The 21,289-nt window shown below is 35.2% G+C and overlaps 5 protein-coding genes and 1 non-coding gene across 6 annotated transcripts; 3 read left to right on the top strand and 3 right to left on the bottom strand.

The window, feature by feature from the left end:
* Positions 1-158: 158 nt before the first annotated feature.
* On the bottom strand, positions 159-685 carry nlp-19 (Neuropeptide-Like Protein). The gene is made up of 2 exons (NM_171773.5): positions 555-685; positions 159-446 (listed from the first exon to the last, which is right to left on the bottom strand). The coding sequence occupies exons 1-2, from the start codon at positions 649-651 to the stop codon at positions 244-246; spliced, it is 300 nt and encodes a 99-aa protein (NP_741898.1). The 5' UTR covers positions 652-685; the 3' UTR covers positions 159-243.
* Positions 686-1,178: 493 nt separating this feature from the next.
* Positions 1,179-5,278, bottom strand: pbo-4 (Na(+)/H(+) exchanger protein 7; the record flags this gene model as incomplete). The annotated part of the gene is made up of 15 exons (NM_077429.9): positions 1,179-1,456; positions 2,006-2,130; positions 2,185-2,276; positions 2,331-2,559; positions 2,672-2,790; positions 2,838-2,993; positions 3,039-3,164; positions 3,210-3,423; positions 3,469-3,646; positions 3,699-3,810; positions 3,860-4,144; positions 4,188-4,344; positions 4,390-4,477; positions 4,863-5,047; positions 5,097-5,278. The coding sequence occupies 15 exons, from the start codon at positions 5,276-5,278 to the stop codon at positions 1,353-1,355; spliced, it is 2,352 nt and encodes a 783-aa protein (NP_509830.2). The 3' UTR covers positions 1,179-1,352.
* A 2,740-nt stretch (positions 5,279-8,018) lies between these two features.
* Positions 8,019-8,729, top strand: K09C8.7 (uncharacterized protein). Its single transcript, NM_001029605.4, has 3 exons — positions 8,019-8,190; positions 8,272-8,372; positions 8,459-8,729. The coding sequence occupies exons 1-3, from the start codon at positions 8,095-8,097 to the stop codon at positions 8,553-8,555; spliced, it is 294 nt and encodes a 97-aa protein (NP_001024776.1). The 5' UTR covers positions 8,019-8,094; the 3' UTR covers positions 8,556-8,729.
* A 1,730-nt stretch (positions 8,730-10,459) lies between these two features.
* Positions 10,460-14,252, top strand: T21B6.3 (Apple domain-containing protein). Its single transcript, NM_077428.6, has 8 exons — positions 10,460-10,567; positions 10,743-10,823; positions 11,168-11,254; positions 11,507-11,734; positions 11,782-13,499; positions 13,549-13,679; positions 13,729-13,785; positions 13,840-14,252. The coding sequence occupies exons 1-8, from the start codon at positions 10,510-10,512 to the stop codon at positions 13,943-13,945; spliced, it is 2,466 nt and encodes an 821-aa protein (NP_509829.2). The 5' UTR covers positions 10,460-10,509; the 3' UTR covers positions 13,946-14,252.
* T21B6.15 lies at positions 11,088-11,151 on the bottom strand. The gene has a single exon (NR_072066.1). It is a non-coding gene; the product is annotated as an Unclassified non-coding RNA T21B6.15 (non-coding RNA).
* A 3,804-nt stretch (positions 14,253-18,056) lies between the features above and the next one.
* pho-7 (Lysosomal acid phosphatase) lies at positions 18,057-21,218 on the top strand. The gene is made up of 10 exons (NM_077427.8): positions 18,057-18,228; positions 18,285-18,371; positions 18,431-18,586; positions 18,634-18,722; positions 19,645-19,735; positions 19,789-19,922; positions 19,964-20,051; positions 20,096-20,206; positions 20,802-20,945; positions 20,996-21,218. Exons 1-10 carry the CDS (start codon positions 18,058-18,060, stop codon positions 21,068-21,070), a joined length of 1,146 nt encoding a protein of 381 aa, NP_509828.2. The 5' UTR covers position 18,057; the 3' UTR covers positions 21,071-21,218.
* The last annotated feature ends 71 nt before the right edge of the window (positions 21,219-21,289 follow it).

The following is a 21,289-nucleotide window of genomic DNA, read 5'->3' as shown; positions in this document are numbered from 1 at the left end:
GTGGGCCTCGTGTTGATGCCGCTGATGTGGTTGTTGAGGTGTGCTGGACAGGAGAGCGCTTCCCGTCCCAGTTTTATTGCCATATTCCCGTTCAACTGTTTTTCGTTTTCGGGGAATTTTTGAGTCACTGCGGTTAATCAGAAAACACGCAAGATAAATAACGTTTGATGATGATTTTATTTGAAAATTAAAAATACGTATAAAAATTAGAAATAAAAAAAAGATAAACGAAAATCATCATCATTAATACTCAAGTACATTCTTTTTTTCGTTACGAAGGAAAATGATATTTGGAAGACGCATCCCCATTCGGCGCTTTTCCAAGTGGTACATGTTACTGCTATCTTTAAACTTTAGCATGTTGGGGAGCCGGAGACCAATTCGTCTTTTGTGAATCATCAGAGCATCAGGATCTTTGAATCGTAGAAAATTGGGGAGTCGGAGACCTGGAATTAAGTTATGAGAAATGAATAAATATGAATGGGGTTTTTATTTGAATTGTTTTTCTTCGTTGAAAACTGCTGAAATTTACTATATCCAAAATAAATGCAAACCTATTCTCCGTTTTTCTTCTTTCAGATCATTATCATTTTGGCATTGAACGATTGTGACTAGAATGAGAAGAGCAAGGCATACACCGCGTAAGAGCATTGTGAAGAAGAATATACAACAGTAGAGTCTAAAAGCTTCACCTTTACTTTTTATGCATTTTCAACTTTTTGAAGATTTATAGTCTAAGAGCCGGATGAAGATAATCGCACAAAGTTCCTGTTTTGCCTTCTTGGATTACCAAAAGTGGAAAAATTGCAGATTGGAAATGTGAAATGTGAACTAACAAAATGATATTTTCAAAATAAAAAAAACTAATGATTTTTGCTATATTGTTTGAGTATTCTAAGAATAGAAACCAACAACTAAATACCGGATAAAAATTATCAAATAGAACAAAGAAAATTTGTGAATAGGTCATGAGCTGAGAGGTTGCACATCATAACAATGAAGGCGACTTTTCAGAATTTTAAAAATAATTAGTATTCATTTCCACATCTAACTAATTGAAGTAGCACGGTGATCTTCACGATACGATATATCAAGAATTTTGATGACTGAGTAAGAGAGAGTGAGGGACAATGCGAACTGTGGAGTAAATGAGTTGTCTATTTATGTGGGCGGTCTTGGGGGAAACTTTTGTTTATTCAAATTTGTATTGTCTTTTTCAAAAAGCGGAACTTATTAGTTCATATAAATTTAAACATGAATGACGTGAAATAAAAATTAGAAGATAATGGGAAGGCGCAAAATGTGAAAAACAAAGAAAATAATAAATTACAATTAGTTGGATAAATGGTAGATCAGAAGCTTGTCTCTTCGCTTTCTGTGATTGTCATAAGTGGGTGTTCCTCTTCCATTTCTTTCATTGTCAAACCCTGCTCCTCATCTTCCACACTTACTCGAGCTGAAAAAATTAATTTCATTTCTGAGTGTATTGTCACCAACTTCAGGAATTCCTCAATGCTCACTGAAGTATAAAAATTGTAATTGGGACGGATAAAAATTAATTCTTGAATTGATGTATACATGTGAATAGCATATTCATAAATATTGTCGGTAGTATTATGCATTTTAAATCTTTATTGCAATCATCGCATACAACTTTAAAGAATTGTGAGACAGATTTTTTGCCGTTCAAATTATCACATATTTTTTAAACGAGACTGTGTTTATAAAATGCAAAAACTTTGTAAACATCTATGGGAACTTATGCTAATCCTTTCGAGTTTTACTGTTTGTTTTTTTTACTACAGTACGCGAATATACCAATGTTCAAAATACACATTCCGTGTCAGAAGAATAACTGCCACACATGTTATCTTATCTTAAAATAACAATTTGTTCAACGTCAAACAAGATAAGAGAACGAGTTGCGAATACGGATAGACCTCCACAGCTACTTGGAGTGACAGTCACAATTATGTATGTATCACTGAATGAGTTCAAAACTCACTTGACGTTGATGGTCGATCAACTGATTGTACTCCGATGGTTGCAATTGCAGAGTGAAGGATGCCTTGTTGAGTGGCATGTCTGCGAACTGACTTCTTTTTTCCAAAGAATCCTATTGTTTTCCTTCTGAAAAAAATTACAGAAAGTACATCCAACGCTGCATTTGTTTCACAATCTTACACTGAAGAAAATTTGAATGCTCTTGTCTTTTTCATTTTCAATCGTGCTTGCTCTTTTTCCTCCTCGTGTGTCAAATTGCGGTCCAGGTAGCACTGAAACAATTATTCTCAACATTAGACTCTTATCAATTTTATCAAATTACGTACATCTTCGAATGGATTGTGCATGAGCTGACGAATAGAAGACACGTCTTTGATAAGCTCATTTGCACGCTGGTCAGCATCTTCATTGTCTGGGTGCACTTGTCCGTGATGATGGTGTCCCTGGTGCTCTTCATCCAATAAGTCGTGTGGTAAAGCTCCGCTTTCCGCCATCTCATCAATTGTGTGCTGTCTTTGGAATGAACTTTGTGATGGACTGTTGTTCAGCGCCTCTCTGGAATTTTTAGGCTTACAGGATTTAGGGGTATTATTTTTAATTAAGGAAAAATGATAATAAAAATTTGCTGGAGCAAAATGAATCACGGACTATTCTTTTATTATCTCACCGCATTGCAACTGCTCTGTTGAGTTCTACCAATTTTCCTTCTTTCTTAGCTTTATTAGCAGTATAATTTTTCTCGAGGAGAGGCCGAACATATTTTTTAGAAAGTTCACTCATTCTGTTCTGAAAATATGAAATTTTATATCATAATTTCTCACTTGAGAACTCACAATCAGGCTTAAACTCTTGTCACCACACAAGTCTTCGATTCCTTGCGATAAATGCTGCACCATGCCATTGTTAAACTCAATGAAAAGACGGAAGTGATCTTCTTTTTTAGCCAAACGAATATTTAGCCATTTGACAAATAGTTTGATCGTAGAACCCTTAATACCGTTTAAACTTGTAATTTTTGATAAGTAAATAATAACCTGGATGATGTTGGTGAAAAGGATAACTGCATACGTTGCACCAAGCATTGTGTTCTTGACATCTGGGTTTGCAGATATCATAAAAACCAAGGAGAAAGACACGGCACCACGAAGGCCTCCGTATGACTAGAAAATTATAAAAATTCTTATTACCAACATTGAATATCATACCATAATGAACTGCTCTTGAAAAGAAATATGTCGCACACCACCCGTAAATTGATTGACAAAATAGGTTAAGAAAAATGTGACTCCAAATCTCACAACAACACAGAGCACAACCGAAACTGCAGAGAACACAGGATGCCAGTCTGTCCAAAACCATTCCCTTTCATTTACAAGCATAACTCCGAGAATAATAAAAATAAGCGACTCGCAAAGTGTACTGAAATTAATATAATTCCTAAGAAGTAATAGTATTTGAATTTACCTGCAAACTTTTGTTATGTACATCACACTTGTGAAAGATTTATACGAGATGTTACAACAGGCATAATGAGTTTGAAACAATCCGCAGGCAATCAGTGCAATAATTCCAGAAAAGTGGAACATTTCACTTCCCAGATAAGCAAGGTAAGCCATTCCAAACAAGACAACTGGTTCGACAACTGCAAATTTCAAACTAATTAGAATTTCAACAGTTAGAGTACATCTGCATACCTCGAACATCTGTTGTAAACTTTGTTACAAATGAGGAAATTGCACCACAAATTAATCCAATAATCAAACCACCAATTGACACGCACAAAAATGACAATAATCCTAGGAATCCCTTAAATTACCATTTTAAATTGTGTCACAGAAAATAGTTGTAAACTTACATGATACCATGTAAAATCCGGAAGTGTTTGGAATTCAATAGCAAGATTATAACAAACAATAGTAACGGCATCATTAAATAATGACTCTCCAAACACCATGAAATACAACATCTTGTTAACTCCAACTTCTTGGAATACTGCGAGAACTGCCACAGGATCTACTGCTGCTACAAGTGATGCGAATGTCAGGATATCCATGACACTGAGATTGTATTTTCCCATTATTCCAACCCAAATCAAAATCAAAAGTGCAGCTGCTAGCAGAACAATGTTCAAAATTGTTCCCTATAACAATTCCATTTAGTTCGTTTTAGAATAACAATTTTACCACAACAGCATAGAGAAGGATAGTTCCAATATTCTCAATAAATGCTCTATCCTTTAAAGAGTAAGCAGATTCCAGAATAATTGGAGGCAAGAGGTAGAAGAAGAACACTTTCGATTTGAATTCCAGGAATTTGATAGACGCGTGAGTCGCATCTCCACTGAACAGACAAACTATTTACATACTTTATCTGGATGTAACTTACACAAAAAAGAATCCAATAGCAATGCCAATAAAGATCAAGCAACATGATTCGGGAAGAATTTTTCTAGTGACAAAGGTGTGGTGATATACTGAAAAAAAAATCAATTTTATTTCAATACGATCATATTACATTATACTTATAAACCTTTTTCAACTAGGAAATATAGTCACTACTTTTTTTTTTCGAAAATTTGGATATAGTCACAATGTACTTTTACAAAAAATCTCGCCAACTCTCATCTAGTATAACCGGATACTATATCAAAGTAATGATAATCATGAAACATTCAGTTTCTTATCATTATAGTGCAATTTTTTCTGGAATGAAACTTTTCCGTCTATGATCATTGACTATTTGATACCTCACAAATCGTTCAAATATCTAGTGTTTTAATTTTTGAGTCATTGCGGCAAGATGAAAAGTAGGAAAGGCGCCAGCTGAGTGCATACCCACATAAAACAGTTTTTACATACCAAGTTTAAAAAGACCGATAACGATGAAAAATAGGGTGAGCACCAACTCGTTTTTCACGTAGTCCCAATGCCAAGACACAACACTGATTCCATGTGATTCATCGTGCTCATTACCAACGTGCTCACCAGAATGATCTTTAGATTGCCTATGTTTGAGTACTTTTATGAACTCTTCAAATTCGGAGCTGAAAATTTGACATTTGAAATCAAATATTGAGATTTCTTAAAACTCACGCTGTCATGTTCATGTTTTTCACAGATGCTAACATGTAGCTAAATTTCTCAGAATTGTTAGACGGTAACACCGTTGAAAATTCTGTAGAGTTGGGGTCAAGAAGAGCTGTGATTCCATCGTCCCCCAGACCACTTGTGGATACTAGCAGAGTAGTGAAAAAGAATAATAGTTTAATCCACATCTGGAATTTTTAATATTTCAGTTCAAAAAACCGAATAAAAATTTGTTTTACAAAAATTTTATGGAGGATGGTGATGTCACAGAAATTTCAGATTTTCTTTCAAATAAACTTTTAAATAAATGAATAAATAAAAATCGAACAAAAATTATCAGAAAATCTGAAAACAAAAATATCGACAGCAAACTTCAGTGAGAAAAGTCGTTCTCAAGACATAAATGTAAAAAGAAATTGTTAGCTACCATTTGCATATGGAAGAAAGCACCCGTACAAAAAATAAGACAAGGCCTAGACAAAAGAAAGGGATCTGTTGGAAACGTTGTGTATAGGAATGAATTGATAAGAAAACGGCTATTAAAATATCTTGACGACTCTCTATTTCAAGGCGGTTCTTTTTTGTTGTATATTATTTTCAATTTCTGAAAATCTTGAAGAAAATAAAACCACAAAACGATAAACAAAAAATTGAACGAAAATCAATGAATTTGAGGCCGTGTATTGCCATTTAAATGTGGAAATCATTGTCAGGAAAGAGAGAAGCCATTAAACCGTTTTGATTGCTTTACCGATCTATAATTATACATCATGTTCTGTTTGCACAGACTTTACATTGACTCAAACTGAAGAAAGTTTTTAAGTTGTACCTTCATTGAATTAAAGCATTACGAAAATTTATGCATTGTTAAGATTTTAAATAATTAATGAGCTAGTAGCGCGGGAATTTTTTGAAAACGAATGGGCGTGGAGAATAAGTACAAAATCATTAATTCAATTCCGATTTGCCAATACCACTTACCAATTTGCACGCACTTTTTTGTTAATTTTTATTTTATCTGAGGCTTCCTGAAACATTTAAAAGTACCTAACCAGTTCTGATGAATGTATCTAAAACATTTTCAACTAGTTCAGCGCATTTTAGATGTTTATCGAATTTTGTTTTCAGATTATTTTGAAGATCCAACATTATGTATTCCAGTATTTTTTTTGGCCATTTTGTTTGCTTTCGCGGCTTAGATCATGTTTATCTTGTTTCAAGCTCATTTTTCTATGAATTTCTTTCCTCAAAGACATATTAAAGGGGGAGTAGCGCCAGTGGGGAAATTGCTAAAAACTACTCCAGTGGTCTCAAAATTACCGCATATCACAATGAAGCTTTAAAAAAATATTTTGATAATTTTTTATTTAATGTCAAAAAGTAACAATTACTCAGTTTTTGCCACTCATAATTTTGGAAGTCGACCAACAATTTTTTCAATTTCAATTTTCAAAATTTTGGCAATCTGCCAAAACTTTGACCGGAAATTATGAAAATCTAAAATTTTTTGAAGTGTTTTATTATGATATTCAGTCGTTTTGGATCATTATAAGTGTATTTAGACAAAATACACACTGACGCTACTCCACCTTTAACGTTTTTACACAATAAAAACTTTGCACGGTTACAAGCCACACATTAGTATAAATAGTCCTGCTCTGATTTTTTGTGAGAACAGCTTATTTTCAAAACAGTTTTTGGGAAAATCGTCAATTTCAGAGTAAAATAATCTAATGCGTTTTTATGAACAATGGCCATCAAAACAAGCCTGGCTTAATTGTAATTAGAGAATATGGTAGCCATATGGTGATTGTTCAGATAATTTCAGCAGAGCGCATTTTATTTGGTATTTGAAAGTTGACTGAAATAATCTAACACGTATGAACATTATTTGTTTTCATCATCAATCAGTTGTTCATTTAATTATTTAGGAAATGCTATCTTCAGTGCTAATTCATAAAGTCATCGTTTTTTTCCTGAAAAACTTAATAACCATTTTTCCCTCCTCTTGATTGATTTTCCATAGGCATATACGTTTTTATTATCGTACGTCATTTTTGTTGCGCCTTTAGGGTTTGGCTTTTTAAGACCATGTACGACATTAGTGATTTTAAGGTTACCTCAGAATTCATGACACGCATTCTACTTTTAGTTAAACATGACAGGGACACGATTGGAACTTGCTGATAACAATTTATAGATACTTTTATTATGCGACCTACGGAACGATCACAACAGCAACATGCGTTTGGGTTCTGCTTGGTAAAAGGGAAAGTTTTATGGCAGAAACGTACCTAGGTTCATATTTGCTTGAAAAATATTTCAAAACAAACGGAAGTAAGCAATAATGATGGCGTGTCTGAAAGCAGTTTTAATATATATTTGAAACATTTTCTTTGTTATACACACATCACTGAAATGTCTAAACTTCAACATAGTTTAATTTTTTTGGAAATAAATGTGCAATAATTTATTAGAATAATTATCATTCAGTAAAGTTTTTCACCAACAAAGAACATGAGCGAAATTGCCCAAACGATCAAATTAATAATAATAATTTAGTAAAAATTGTTAAAATGCATTATGACGGATAACATTTTAAAAGAGGCTTTATCTTATCTTGTATAATAAAACACATGATAGTTTTATACGATAGAGTAACAGTAACAGTTTTTGTCAATGAACAAATTTTACAGAACAATTTTTATAGAAAGTTTAATTTTCCAATTATTTGAATGTTGGTGAGTATTGTTTTTTCCAACCTCTCAACACCTTTTAATTTCGAAAACAGAATTAATCACCATGAGTGTCAGGGTTCAAATACACCGGTTTCTGAAACAATTCATGTCAAAAATTGAACGAAACCATTACAAAAACTGTGATACATATGACGCCATCAATCTTCGTGTTCACCTCGTTTTACCTCACTAACTGACAACATCATCACGTCGCCTTTCTTTTATTCTTTTCACTTACTTTCATCACTTTTCATCGTTTCCATCTCATGACTGTTAAAATTTACATCGTTAGTTGTTTATTGGTTGGTGCAGTGTTGTCGCAATGGCCGTATGCCCCAAATCACTGGTATGGAGCAAATCAGGTGAGCTAGGTAAACATCAACAATTTTTATTGCTTAAAAATGTTTTTTTTTTTGAGAACATATAACATTTTTGCTTTGCAGGGAAATATACGGTCAGGAATAGTTCCTGATTACAACCCTGTCCCTAATGTCCAAGGAGGTACATTAGCTCCACACATTTGCGGATTCAACACTTTTACAAGGTACGTTAAGATTGCGTAAATTATTTGAAAAAAATATTTGAGAGAAGTTGACACTGACAGCAAGTTATTAAGTTTTTGTTCTGCAGAAAATGTATGGATCCTGAAGGATATTGCCCTGGCAAGTGCATGAACTTCCGTTACACCTACAACACTTTATACGACTGCCGATGTCTTGCGATTTAGATGCGTTTTTCTTTTGAATTTTGAGTTTGGTTTTCAGTTTTAAATGTTCACCCGACCCTCTGTGTATTTGTATATTTGTATGTATTTTTTCATTCCACATTGTTGCACATGTCTGGCTCATATGATTTGCGTATTCGTAATATAAGTGTAATAAATTTTTGTGATACGCTAAGGGATGATGAACGTAAAGAAAATGCTGCGGAAAAATCAAAAAGTGACACTTGTGACGTGGTCACATGCAGTCTGGGATAAAAATCAGAATATGAAATGAGTGTAAAATCTAATTTTTGTTTAAATTGGAGACTGAAAGTAGAATAAACCAAGAGAAGTGGCACATTGAATTTCGGGGGGGGGGGGGGCAGTTTTTTAAAATTACTTTCCGATAATTTGTACTCTCTCACAGTATTTTTGATTCTTACGGCTGCATAATTTCGATTGAGTTTGAAATTGCATTCAGCGTTGTAATGTGCCCAACTGCCAAAATGAGACGACTGGTTTTGGATGTATTTTTTTAATACTTACAGTGAAATTTTTAGTGATTTGATATATTTTAAATCATAAATTATTGTCTCCATAACTCCATTTTATTCACCCACAACTGGTAGTGATTAAGAATGAGCTCTTCACATTTTTTGTAATTCCACCTTAATGAGTCACCGCCTATCAATCATATAATCTTCATACTTGCTTCATTCCAAACTCTCTGCTTTGCTCTTGTCTTGCTCACTTCTCAGCAGAATCTCATGTTTCACCTGAACTTCTTCTTTCTTCGCTTCTCACTGATTCGTGGAAAAAATTGTCGCGTGTGCTTCCGTTGCCCATACCGCTTCTGACTTGCTCTTATCTTTTCTTTGCTTTTCTTTTTCGTTTTTCGCCTGACACATCAGCCACCAAGCTTTTATTAAAACACGAAGGATATGATTTGTTCATCAGCACTTGTCAGCAGCTCGCTCAAATTTCGACGTTTCGGATGCATGCTTTCCTGAAGTTTGCAACCTCGAAAAGCTCGCATGATATGGGTTTGTCAAGAAACCAAAAGTTTCGAGTTTTTGAGTCGATTCCTAGAATGTCATCAATCTCATCTTCGAACATTATAGTATAGTTTCCGAGCAACAAATGACCGCGGTGGACCTCCTCAAAGTGATTTTAAATTGAACAACTGTGCAATAAATAACGAGGATGAAAAATGTGTGCGAAATGTTGTGTTGTGTTGTGAAACGAAGAAAAGTGCCGAGGATAAAATATCACTCAAAGTGGAGTTGATGGATATGTGACGACATAGGGAGGAGAACTTATTTTGTTTAGATATGGGGTTTTAATACACCAAAAGACATATGAATAGGAACAACAAATTCCAATTTCAAACAGATTACCTATGAGAAAAGCAATTTTGTTTTTTTTTTCACTTGAAAGTTTGTATACTTTTTAAAATTAATTGTTTTTTTTTAATCTTTGCTACTTCCTGAAGGCAACATGACTTTCTGACCCGCACAGGTTTGCTCAATTCTGAATAATTTCTGTTTTGGTCTAGTATTTTACTCTTCAAGACTCGATCATAATCAATGCATACTCGCAGGCTTTGAGTTCGATTTGAAAACGTTCTCAGCATCCATTACTGCTTCCTGTTTCTCTCTAACTTTTCTGCTCACCGCACAACTCTTTTTGATCTTTAGCCTCACTTTTGGTTTGAGTAGAAGCGTAGAGCATTTTTCCTTAAAAAAAATAGAAAGAAAAGTTGATACCTCTCTTCTTTCCTATACTACAGTAGTATTTTCAACCCCCTTCCTCATTCTTTTTATCACTCCCTGATGTTTCAGCTTCTTCTTCTTCTTTTTCCTCTTCATCTTCTTCTTTTTCTTACCTCTCTTCTTGTTTCTCGACTCCGCCCAGTATCATCGTCAGTCACTTGTTGTGCACTCTCGTGTCCGCGGTCCCGTCCATTATCAGCCGCAACATGCAGGCTACTGTAGGCTTATTCGCCTTAGCGGTCTTGTTCTGCCTAGCCGACGCAGGTGAGTATATATGTTTATAGATGGAAACTGGTTTGAGGTTCAGCTTTCATTATGAGAGGGCGAGAAGTAAGGTGTAATAGGTAAAAAAATAAAGCATGAACCTCAAGCTTGTCATACACAAAAGGTATTACTAACAGTGAAGTTGATACGCAAGTGTAAGAAAAACAAGTTTCAGGTAGAATCTCGGTATCCAGAGGAAAAAATGTCACAAAAATTGATGATTTGTGCGCCAGAATGCACAACAACACTGCTCTTGGTAAGTTCATTGAATTACATCAGGTCATTTCCCCTGAAAAATTAATATTTTATCTCATCACTATAATTCATTAAACTTCTCTAGGTTTTAAAAACTGTATTGTTCTGAAAATCTTATTTTCCTTTTGAATATTATTGGTTTCTAATTAACATATGCGTTTCACTAAAAAATTGATACAAGTCATCTAAAAACTAGTATTTCTAAAATCATTGATGAAAAATAAATTATTGTTTTAGTTTCATTTATTGACAATTCACGCATTAGGTGTTTGCAGCAAAACAAACATAAATCAATTATCCGTCATTAACTTCGTGTGTGTCCACGTACCACTTTGATTATTTCAGAAGGATCATCTCCATTGCTGATGATGCAGGCAACCGCCTACGAGTGTCAGAAGAAATGCGTGGACATCTTCCCAGAGTGCTCCGCAGGTAAAATTTTCATTTTTGCACCGGATCCTATCCGGCCCAAGAAGATTGATGTGATGTGTCAAGCAATATCTATAACAAATGACACTCATCCGCAAATATCTCTTTTTCTGCTTCTTTAACTGATTGCTTTTGCAAATTTACACTGCCCCTCCTTGATTCGCAAAACTCCGTCTTCGAAATTTGATCTCTGCGTTTGGGGTCATGAAGACTAAAAAAACATTAACTTCACAAAAAAGTTCAACTTGTTTTCAGTGGTTTACTACTACTTGCATAACGAAACAAAGAAGCATTTCTGCTACCTCTTCTCCGACAACTCGGTTCAAGATAAAATTGACCTTGTCGAGCAAAAGCCAGAAAACAAGAAAGATATTGTTAGAATGCTCGAACTGGTCGTCGACTGCCACCAATTTGATGCTCATCCACCACTGGAGGAGGACGGTTTGGCTTCGTCTACCGATAAGGTTGACAGAAAGAAGAGACGTAAGATTTCGATCGTTACTTCGGTTTATATAAAGTTGTGATTTTAGAACAAGGCGATGAAGCTGTTGAAGGAGTCGGAGATTGGACAGATTGGTCCCATTGCTCCAGTAACGGACACGAGGTGCGCTCTCAGGCATGCGAATACGGAAGAAAAATCCAACGTCGTGGATGTCCAGCTAGATCTGCTCCACAAAGAGTCCCAGCTCCACCAGCGCAGCAGTATGCGCCACGTGCCCCAGAGTACCCAAGTGCACAGCAACAGCAGCAGCAAAGGGAACAGCAACAAAGAGAACAACAACACAGAGAACATCAGGCTCGTCTTCAGCAGCACCAGCAACAACAACAACAACAGCAACAGCAGCAGCAGCAACGTCCACCACAGCCACAGCCACAACCACAGCCACAGCCACCACAGCGACCACCACAACAGCCACAGTCCTTCTCTGGAACTCACGAGCTTCATCTTCAAAGGCAGAGAGAACAACAGCAGCAACAACAACAACAGCAGCAACAACAGCAGCAACGTCAACAAAATCCACAGCAACAGCCACAACAGACAACACAGTTCGGACAATCTCAAATCCAACTCCAAAGTGGGCCAGTCCCTCCACAACAACATCCGCAACAGCAGCAGCCACAGCAGCAACCAGAACTTGAGCGTTCTCCACTCGATCAACATGCTCAACTCTATCAGCAGAGAATGTCTCAATACCGCGAGAACTTCAATCAGAGACATCCAGCTCGTCCAAAGGCTGATCCATGCCCAGGAGGTTTCTGCGCCCCAGTTCCACAGGCCCCACAACAAGAACGCCCAACACCACCGCCAGTTCTTGCTCCAGTGATCAACACTGCCACTCAGCCACCACTTCCACAGCCCTACCCAACCAGATATCGTCCAGCTCCCCCACCACCGCCAGCATGCGATGGACAAGGATGTGTCAACCCACCAGTTGTTTCTGGAGTTTGGCATGATTGGTCTGACTGGTCTACCTGCTCATGCACCTGTGGAGATGGAGCTAAATCAAGAAGACGTGAATGCTCCACCAATAACTGCCAAGGAGCTGATTATGAGACTGAGCCATGTAATCTTGGCCCATGTCAGACATGGTCTGAATGGTGCGAGTGGTCAACTTGCTCTGCTAGCTGTGGATCAGGTCAACGCGAGAGAACTCGATTCTGTCATCTTGGTACAAACAGATGTGAAGGAAAGGACTACGAATCTGAGCAATGCAGTGCTGGACCATGCCCAGAATGGTCTCAATGGGAAGATTGGGGACAATGCTCTGTGACTTGCGGACAAGGAGTCGCAGTTCGTCAGCGTACATGTCTCGGAGGTGTTTTCGGTGATCATCTCTGTCAAGGACCAAAGACTGAACAACGTGCCTGTGATGGTGGACCATGCTCTCTTTGGTCTCCATGGCAAGAGTGGTCTACATGCTCGGCTTCATGCGGAAGCGGAATGAAGCGGAGACAACGTGTCTGCCAATTTGGAACTGATTGCCAAGGACCAAACGAAGAGAGCCAATTCTGCTACGGACCTCCATGTGCCGAGTGGACAGAGTGGTGCGAGTGGTCAGGATGCTCTTCAAAGTGCGGACCCGGACAACGGACTAGAACTCGTGGGTGCCTTGGACCAAACGGGCAAGAAGCCACTACTTGCCAAGGACCAAGTATTGAAACTACCCTTTGCGAAGGGCAATCTTGCTGCAACTGGTCTGAGTGGTGTCACTGGTCCATGTGCGACAAGGAATGCGGGGGTGGTCAGGTGAGATATATTGAATATATGTTCAGAACGGGGTAATAATGAATTACAGTCAATTCGCACTCGTACATGTTTGAACAGCGCTGGAAGTCCGGATTCATCATGCCACTGCGATGGACCAGATCGTGAAGAAAAGGAATGTAACAGTCAGTCATGTGCTCCTCAATGCGCTTGGAATACTTGGTAGTTAAAACTGTTACATTGGTATTAATTAGTTTTTTCAAATGTCCAGGTGCGAATGGAGTCCATGCTCAACACAACTTGCATGCGAAGTTGGAGTACAATCTAGGTCTGAAATAGTTTTTGATGAAGACATGTTAAGAATCTGAATTATATCTTACAGAAGCCGTCAATGTGTTGGAGAATCCGGATGTCACTGCATCGGTCTTGCCGAAGAATCCCAGCAATGCCGTGGATTGACTCAGTGCCCACCAAAGCCACCATGCTAATTTTTTGTGTTAAAAAAAATCAGTCAGACAGGGTTACATCGCCCATTTCTTTCATATTTATGTTTTTCAATTTGTACTTATATTCAATACTTTCATACAACACCGCCTCAAATAGTCGAATCTCTATATCTAGTCAATTAATTGTATTTTTCACGTCTTCCATTATGCAAATGCCTTTCAACGATAGGTTAAATTAAAGTTTGTTTTATCTTTGAAATTTATGTTTTAATAGCATTCACTGCCATAATTTGCATTTTCAATGTGGTTTAAATTTTTATTCTTAAATTCTACAATAAAGTTGTTTCACAGCCCATTGAATATAACATCAAAACATACAAGCCAGTTAACATTCAAACAAGCTTTCAATCAAAGTGTTGTACAGTTTCAGAAAACCACTCCTTAACACGAATTTTCATTAAAGTATATTGGTATTTATTAACCAAGTTTGCTGATTTATAGGTAAAACTAAAAATAGAATCAGATGCAGGTATACAATTATCAGTTGTTTAGACTGTCAGCAGAAGATAACATGGGATCAATGCTATTTTTAATTGTTATGTAGTATATGCACCCCTCCATTATCTAAATTATCTCCCCCTTCTAGGAGATTCATACAACTCATTGATTAAACATGATAGAACATATGTACTCGTTGTACTACAAGGGTGCAATACCCAATATTTCTTGTTGCCATCGTCAAAATCCTTCAAGAACAAAATCCTTTTCCTCGACATCTTCATTTGTGGCACATCTTACTTTCCATGTAGATCTTGAAGGATGTGTCAGAGTTTCCGATTCCTATAATAGTTTCTTTACTAAATGTTCCATATTTTCTTGCCCTATCTGAATTCAAAACAAGTTTCTCTTCGGCAATTAAAAAATTGTAATTTAAATTTTTTTTTTTCGTCACCTTTACTAGTGATTATTTTGATTTTTCCACCAGATTATTCTCTTAATGTGATGTTATAACATATTTTTCTACTCTCCTCTCGTGAAAGATTGACCAAGATCTCTTATGTACCCAATGTATTTGAAAAACGCCTATAAATAAATATGCATACATTGCAAACCGTTTGTTGTGGATTTTGGAGGGATGAATTATTTTTTGAACGTTGTTCTTCCGTTTAGCCCGTTTTCTTACAGGTAGTCACAAGTTACTCGCACAATATGGACCACCTCGTTGTATTATCGATTATTGGCCTCGGCGCGTCTATAGATTCGGTACGTACTGAAACAGTTTCAATATGCATAAAGAACATAAACAGTGTTACAAGTTAAAAAATATATAAATGATAAATTCTATTTTCAAACGGGTTTTTTCAGAAACGTGAGAAGAAAAATATTAGCGTTGGAAAAAAGATCGCATTCATAAAGCTTGGTTATTTTTGTACATACAGATATTTATTTTTATATTTTCAGACATCATCGTTATTGTCCTGAGGACAGGTTAAGATCTTAAACGTGATTCCCAAAGTAATATTTATTAAATAATAATAGCAAATACAAGTTGGTTGAATGATTGACTGAATGATTGAGGGGTGCTGCAAGAGGCCAAGAAATAGTCTTATATACGGAAGAGTTGATCGAATTATGTAAATGATGGGGCGACGGCGGTCATGAAATGGAAACCGCGGGAATAATACCGCGGGAATCATAAAACGGGGAAATCAAAGAGCGAGCGATTTGACATCGTTTTTGTAATATTGACTTTGGTTAATCAAATTATTTTTCCTTCCAGGCTTCCATTAATACATCATACCAGAGAGTTTGAATAATTACTTTTGAACTAATCGCTTTCCTGTTATTAGTACTTTTCTGGCCGAACAGCAAATGAACGCGTTTTTGTGAAGACGTTCGACTTCTAATATTACTCTCAAGTGTAATTTTTCAAGGAAATGTTTTTATGCTTTTTGCTCGTATCTTGACCATTCCTAGATTAGATATCCATTTTATAACTGAACTATTCGTCAATAATGTGTCATGATGGAAATTTTGCAACATAGTAAAATCACAAATAAGCCGTTCTAATCCATTGATGAATCATTGTTCAGTACCTAACCTATTTATAAATATATATCAAGAACACCTACACATTCGTATTTTCTGAAGCATAACCAAAATACGAAAAACTGTTACTACATATTCTCATCACTTTATCACTTTTTTTTTTAACAATGTATCAATCGTCTCTAACCTAACTATCTTTGATCTTTGTATCTGTACTTCTTAGGGTCCGACACCTTTTTGCAGACACTAATATAGAACTCATTTTTTACCGCGCACTTCATCTTTTCCGCATTTTATCAACTTTCAAGAAAAACCGTCAACGATTCTGCCGCGATAATCGGTTTTTGAATCTCTGGGAACATGCGATAAGTTATATTTCTTTCCTTTTCATTTTGAATGTGTTTGCTAAAACGTTGAAGAATTTTTATAATTTTATTTAAAAATAGCTTTTGAATTAAATATTTCAAATATTTTAATACATCAAAAAAGGTTTATTGAACTGTACAACAATGCAATATATTTTGTCAACAGATTCAATTACAAACCCTTGCAGAAATGCTGATCCATATTTGAGTTTTTGTTCGTAGCTTAACAAAATATTCCCAAAATTTATCCTCCAATCTAAAACACCGAAAGTAAAAGTTGTCCGTTTGGTTCAAGGGTGAGCCTACAAAGCCTCCTGCGAACAAGAGATTTATGAGGGTTACTGATGGCATTTATATCTTTTCTAGTCTTAATTTAAGCCGTATCGGGACTAGTGGTATGGCCCATTTACCTTTCGTGGACCAAATTCACCACCAATTTCCAAGCAATTTTCCAAGTGAGGGGGGCTTGAACTTGAGACCTCTTGGGTGACAGTACTACACCACTAACACTTAGCCACCCGTGTCCCGTATAAATACACATTTACTTTAAATTACGGTTATTTCTAACAATTAGAAAGAAACACAAATATGTATGTATACATCTAAAAAAAAACCATTAAATTCATGAAATCAGACAAAGCAATTTGTAAAAATATTAGGATCATTAATTTGTAAATTAGAGAGTGAATGTGAAGATGAATCGTTGGGATCAGCAACAACAGGTGATGCATTTGTCCCATTTTTTTCATCGACTAGTTTATTTGAATGACATGTTCAATCAAGTTATTTGGCTCTCAATAAAATTGCTCTTTTGTCTTTCTTTTTTCTTCATGCTCAATCTTCTCATAACCTTTGAGACGAAATGAAAAATACTTGGAGACCAAACCGAAAAAAAATGATGGAAGACATGGCTTATCATTTTTCCCCACTTCTCTCCCAATTTTTCTCAAAAGCCTGTCGCCGAGTCACAACAATGAAGTTTAACAACATCACGTTGGATGATGAGATGTTACTACACAAACACACTTTCAATATATTTGCTTGTTTCTACAAAATTGTTTTTGCTTTTTCATAGCCACATTTCGTGCTTGATCGCATTTCTGTTTGGGGGATTTGTTGAGTTTTTCGGTAGTATATTGAGAAATTGATAGGATTAAAAGATGTTCCAAGGGATGAGACATAGCTTATCGGAATTTCCTTATTAACAGGTTAGATTTTTGATTTCTCAAGTTTGTCAGTTATTAGTATGTCATTGATGAAGCTAGTATTTGTTAAGTGTTGAATTTATGATCGTTGCTCAATTGTAACGCATTTCCTTTTTAACTTCTCAAACAGGAATTTTAATTCAGTCTACTCTAATTCAGTACTTAGGTATTTTGTTAATTGTAAAAATTTTGTTTTTACAGAATTTAGAAAAATATAGGAAAACAATACAAAGTACGAAAAAGGCAATTCGCCAAAAAATTTCAGTTCAAAAATATATGTATGAAAAAAATAATTGTTTAGTATGAATTTACGATTTTTTTTTCTTTCCCTGTCTTTAGCCTATGATTTATAGTCTTAGTATTACAGTTTCTATCACACGTAAACAGTACAAAAATTCAATTGAAATTGTTTTGAATTTAACAATTACGTTTTTACAACTTTTGAAAATGTTTTAACTTGATTCTCTGTCATTCTCATGTGATTGTTTAAAAAAGTGTTCCTTCAAATTTAAAAAAAAACCATAATCATTTCAGAATGAAACATTTTTACTTATTTTGTTGTTCTCTACTGTTACCCTGTGCGGCTGAAATTGAGTTTCTACTAGCCGTTTGGAGACACGGAGATCGAGCACCGGAGAACCTACCATATCCAAGCGACCCTCACAACGAGACATTCTGGCCCCGCGGATGGAACCAACTGACAAATGTTGGTTTTTGGAATCTAAAAAAAATACACGCCACTCGTTTCTGTTTCACTTGCAGGTTGGCATCGACCAAGCAACAAAACTCGGAAAATTTCTACGACGACGCTATCAAGGGTCAGTACTTCCCGTGTTTGACCGAAAAAAGGTGAGAAAAATAAATGTTTATTTTGCAGCGATGCATAGAACCACTTGATTTTATTTAAGATAAGTATTCGCTCATCTGACGCGGATCGTGCGATTGAAACTGCCCAGTCAGTGGCGACTGCCTTATTTCCACCAGATGGATTGCAAGTTTGGAACGAAGAAAAATTTAGATTTTGGCAACCAATTCCCATAAGAACAAATGGAAAGCCTGATCCTGTATGATATCAAGTCAGGAAAAATTTGTGAATTAAAAAAAATTACAGATGTTACGTCCCAGCAAAATTCAATGTCCTGCATATCAGAGAATAGTTGCAGAAGAAAGAAAGAAAATCGAATCAGAAATCAATGTAAAGTAAGTTTCCTAACGTTTTGAGAATTTTTATCCATTTCTGTTGCCAATAGTAAGAGTCCGGGGGGTTTTTAGTTTTTGAAATTTTAGTAAGTGGTATACACTATTTCTTCTATTAGTTAGGCACCTCTATTAGTTTTGCACCTCCATTAGTTTTGAATCTAAAATCACTAATCGAAAATTAGTTTTGCACACTCTATTAGTTTTGCACCTTTAATAGTTTTGCTCCCCTTCATTTGTTCCCTATTTTTAGGAATTCAAAATTTGCATTATAAAATCGTTCTAAAAGTTAGGAAAACTTTTACAGACTTGGTATAACAAGTCAAAATAGGCAAAATATGAGTACAACTCGGACAATTTTTGCTTGCATGCCTTACTAATAGAGGAAATACGGTAGTTTAAAAAAAACATGCCTTTTTTTCTATATTGATGAAGTTTTCACATTTTACAAATTTAACTTTGAATTTAAGATTTGCAGACCAAAAATAATATCAATTGTAGTTTTTTATTACTACCAATTTCGAAAAATAGCAATTTAGTTTTAATTTCCCATAGTGAAAATTGTAAGCTTTTTTCAATTTCTTGACGTGTTTGAACTATTTTTCGTGATTTTTTTTTCAATGTTGAGTGTGAAAGTAGTAAAAAATATTGTGAATTCTCGACTAAAAAGCTAAAAAGCTTTGTAAATCCTTCACTCCAGAATATCATCGTCGCTTAAAGGTGACATATCACTTGAACTGTGTTTTTTTGTCAATTTTTTTAACCAAGTTATTTTCAATTAGGTTTTTTAGTATACTCGAAAACTCATTTATACTTTCTTGTTTAATCTCACTAATATATACAAAAAATCTACAAATGATAGTCAACTTTTACCAAACAAAAGACCGATTGCTGCATAAGAGCTTCTATATATTAGTATTTTCAGATACAAGAGGGAACTTGAAATTATTTCAAATCACACTTCTCATCAAACAAAATACGGAAATATCAAAGATGTTTACAATGTCATACTGGAAGTTAGTCGTATTACGCTATTTCGAGAAGATCGTTTACAGTATGATAATTGCAGCACTACAATGGGCTTCCTTTTCCTAACTGGATAGATGAAAAAGTAAATGGAAAGAGCCTTCTCGATACCATTGCAGAAATAAGAAGAATCGCGAGATTACAGTTGTTTAATAGCAGAGCAAAAGCAAAGTTCATGTAAGTATTTTTGTATAAAACAGTATGAATTTTTGATTTAGGGCGGGCTACCTCATCAACAGTTGGACTGAAAGCTTGGTGTTAGCTTCGCAACATATCAGCCCAAAAAAAGCGTTACTATATTCGTCGGTAATAAACAACTGTAATTGTTAATTTTATAATTTGAAATTCAGCACGACGGAACATTATCTGCTCTCATGTATGGATTGGGAATCAGTAATCATCAATTGATTCCATATACTGCTTGTATTATGATTGAGTTGCACACAGGAAATAATGTAAAGGTTTGTAAAGTAAATTGATCATGTATCCAAAAAAGTATTTAGTATATAGAGACCAAAAGGACACCTTAAAGTTTTTTTTTAGAAAATTCGTAAACTACATATTTCTCTGAAATCATTAAAAATGTGGGAACGTATTGCTAAAATTGCTCGCAGGTAATTCAAAAGTTCCAGGGTTTCTAAACCTTAGAATTCGTTTTGAAGAAGAGCGCATGGTAATTTTTTAAACACCTTTCGAAAATTACTTTATATCAAAAAATTAAAAAAAATTTTATCCAAAAGTGATTAAAAATGGTTTTCAAAATGGTATTTTTCAAAAGTAATATTTTTCCAAGCCAGAAAAATCTACAAAATATTCACTTATTAATTCTTAAAATGTTGAATATATTATTAATTTTTTCGTCAACTTGCTTTTACCAAAAGTTAATTATGGAGTACATTCTCCACACGCAAAGAAAGAGTAATTTACTATTCAAATAATGAAAAATAGTTCTCGTTTTAAATATTCAAAAGGGAAAATGAAGATTATACTATGTTCCAATTATTCTGGCTGCAATAAATAATTACACAATTCAAACTCAGAATCATTTAATTTTAGATATACTTTCGCAACACGACAACAGAAAACCCAGATGACGTGCACGAAATGTTTGTTCCAGGATGTTCGACTGATTGTCATCTTTCCAAATTCATCAAATCGGTGAATGGTGTACGAGTCAAGAGTCTTGAGCATTTGGAAGATGTAAGACAACCGGGTGGTCAGTGTCCGTTGGAAATATATTGAATTTGTAGATATGCGAATCAGCCTTCTCCCGTCAGTCAACCTTGATTTTTGCCATCATTTTCGTCATGCTTTTGATTTTGTGATTTATCGCTGTACATATACATTCCAATTGCTCGAAAAATTGGTTTTAGCTGATAACATTCGAGATTATTTTTCAACTTATTTTTTCCTGCCAGTATTTTATTTTTTGTTTGACTGTTTTTCAAATTTTGGATAAATTCTTTTTTGAAAAAAAAACTTCTAAGCTATAAAACCGTATAAAAAAAATCTTGTGAGAAATTTATTTTGCAGAACATATTTTT

This window comes from Caenorhabditis elegans, chromosome X (genome assembly GCF_000002985.6).
Source record: "Caenorhabditis elegans chromosome X".
Classification (NCBI taxonomy): Eukaryota; Metazoa; Nematoda; class Chromadorea; order Rhabditida; family Rhabditidae; genus Caenorhabditis; species Caenorhabditis elegans.
The sequence above is the reverse complement of the archived record's forward strand: the minus strand, read 5'-3'. Positions and strand labels throughout refer to the sequence as shown.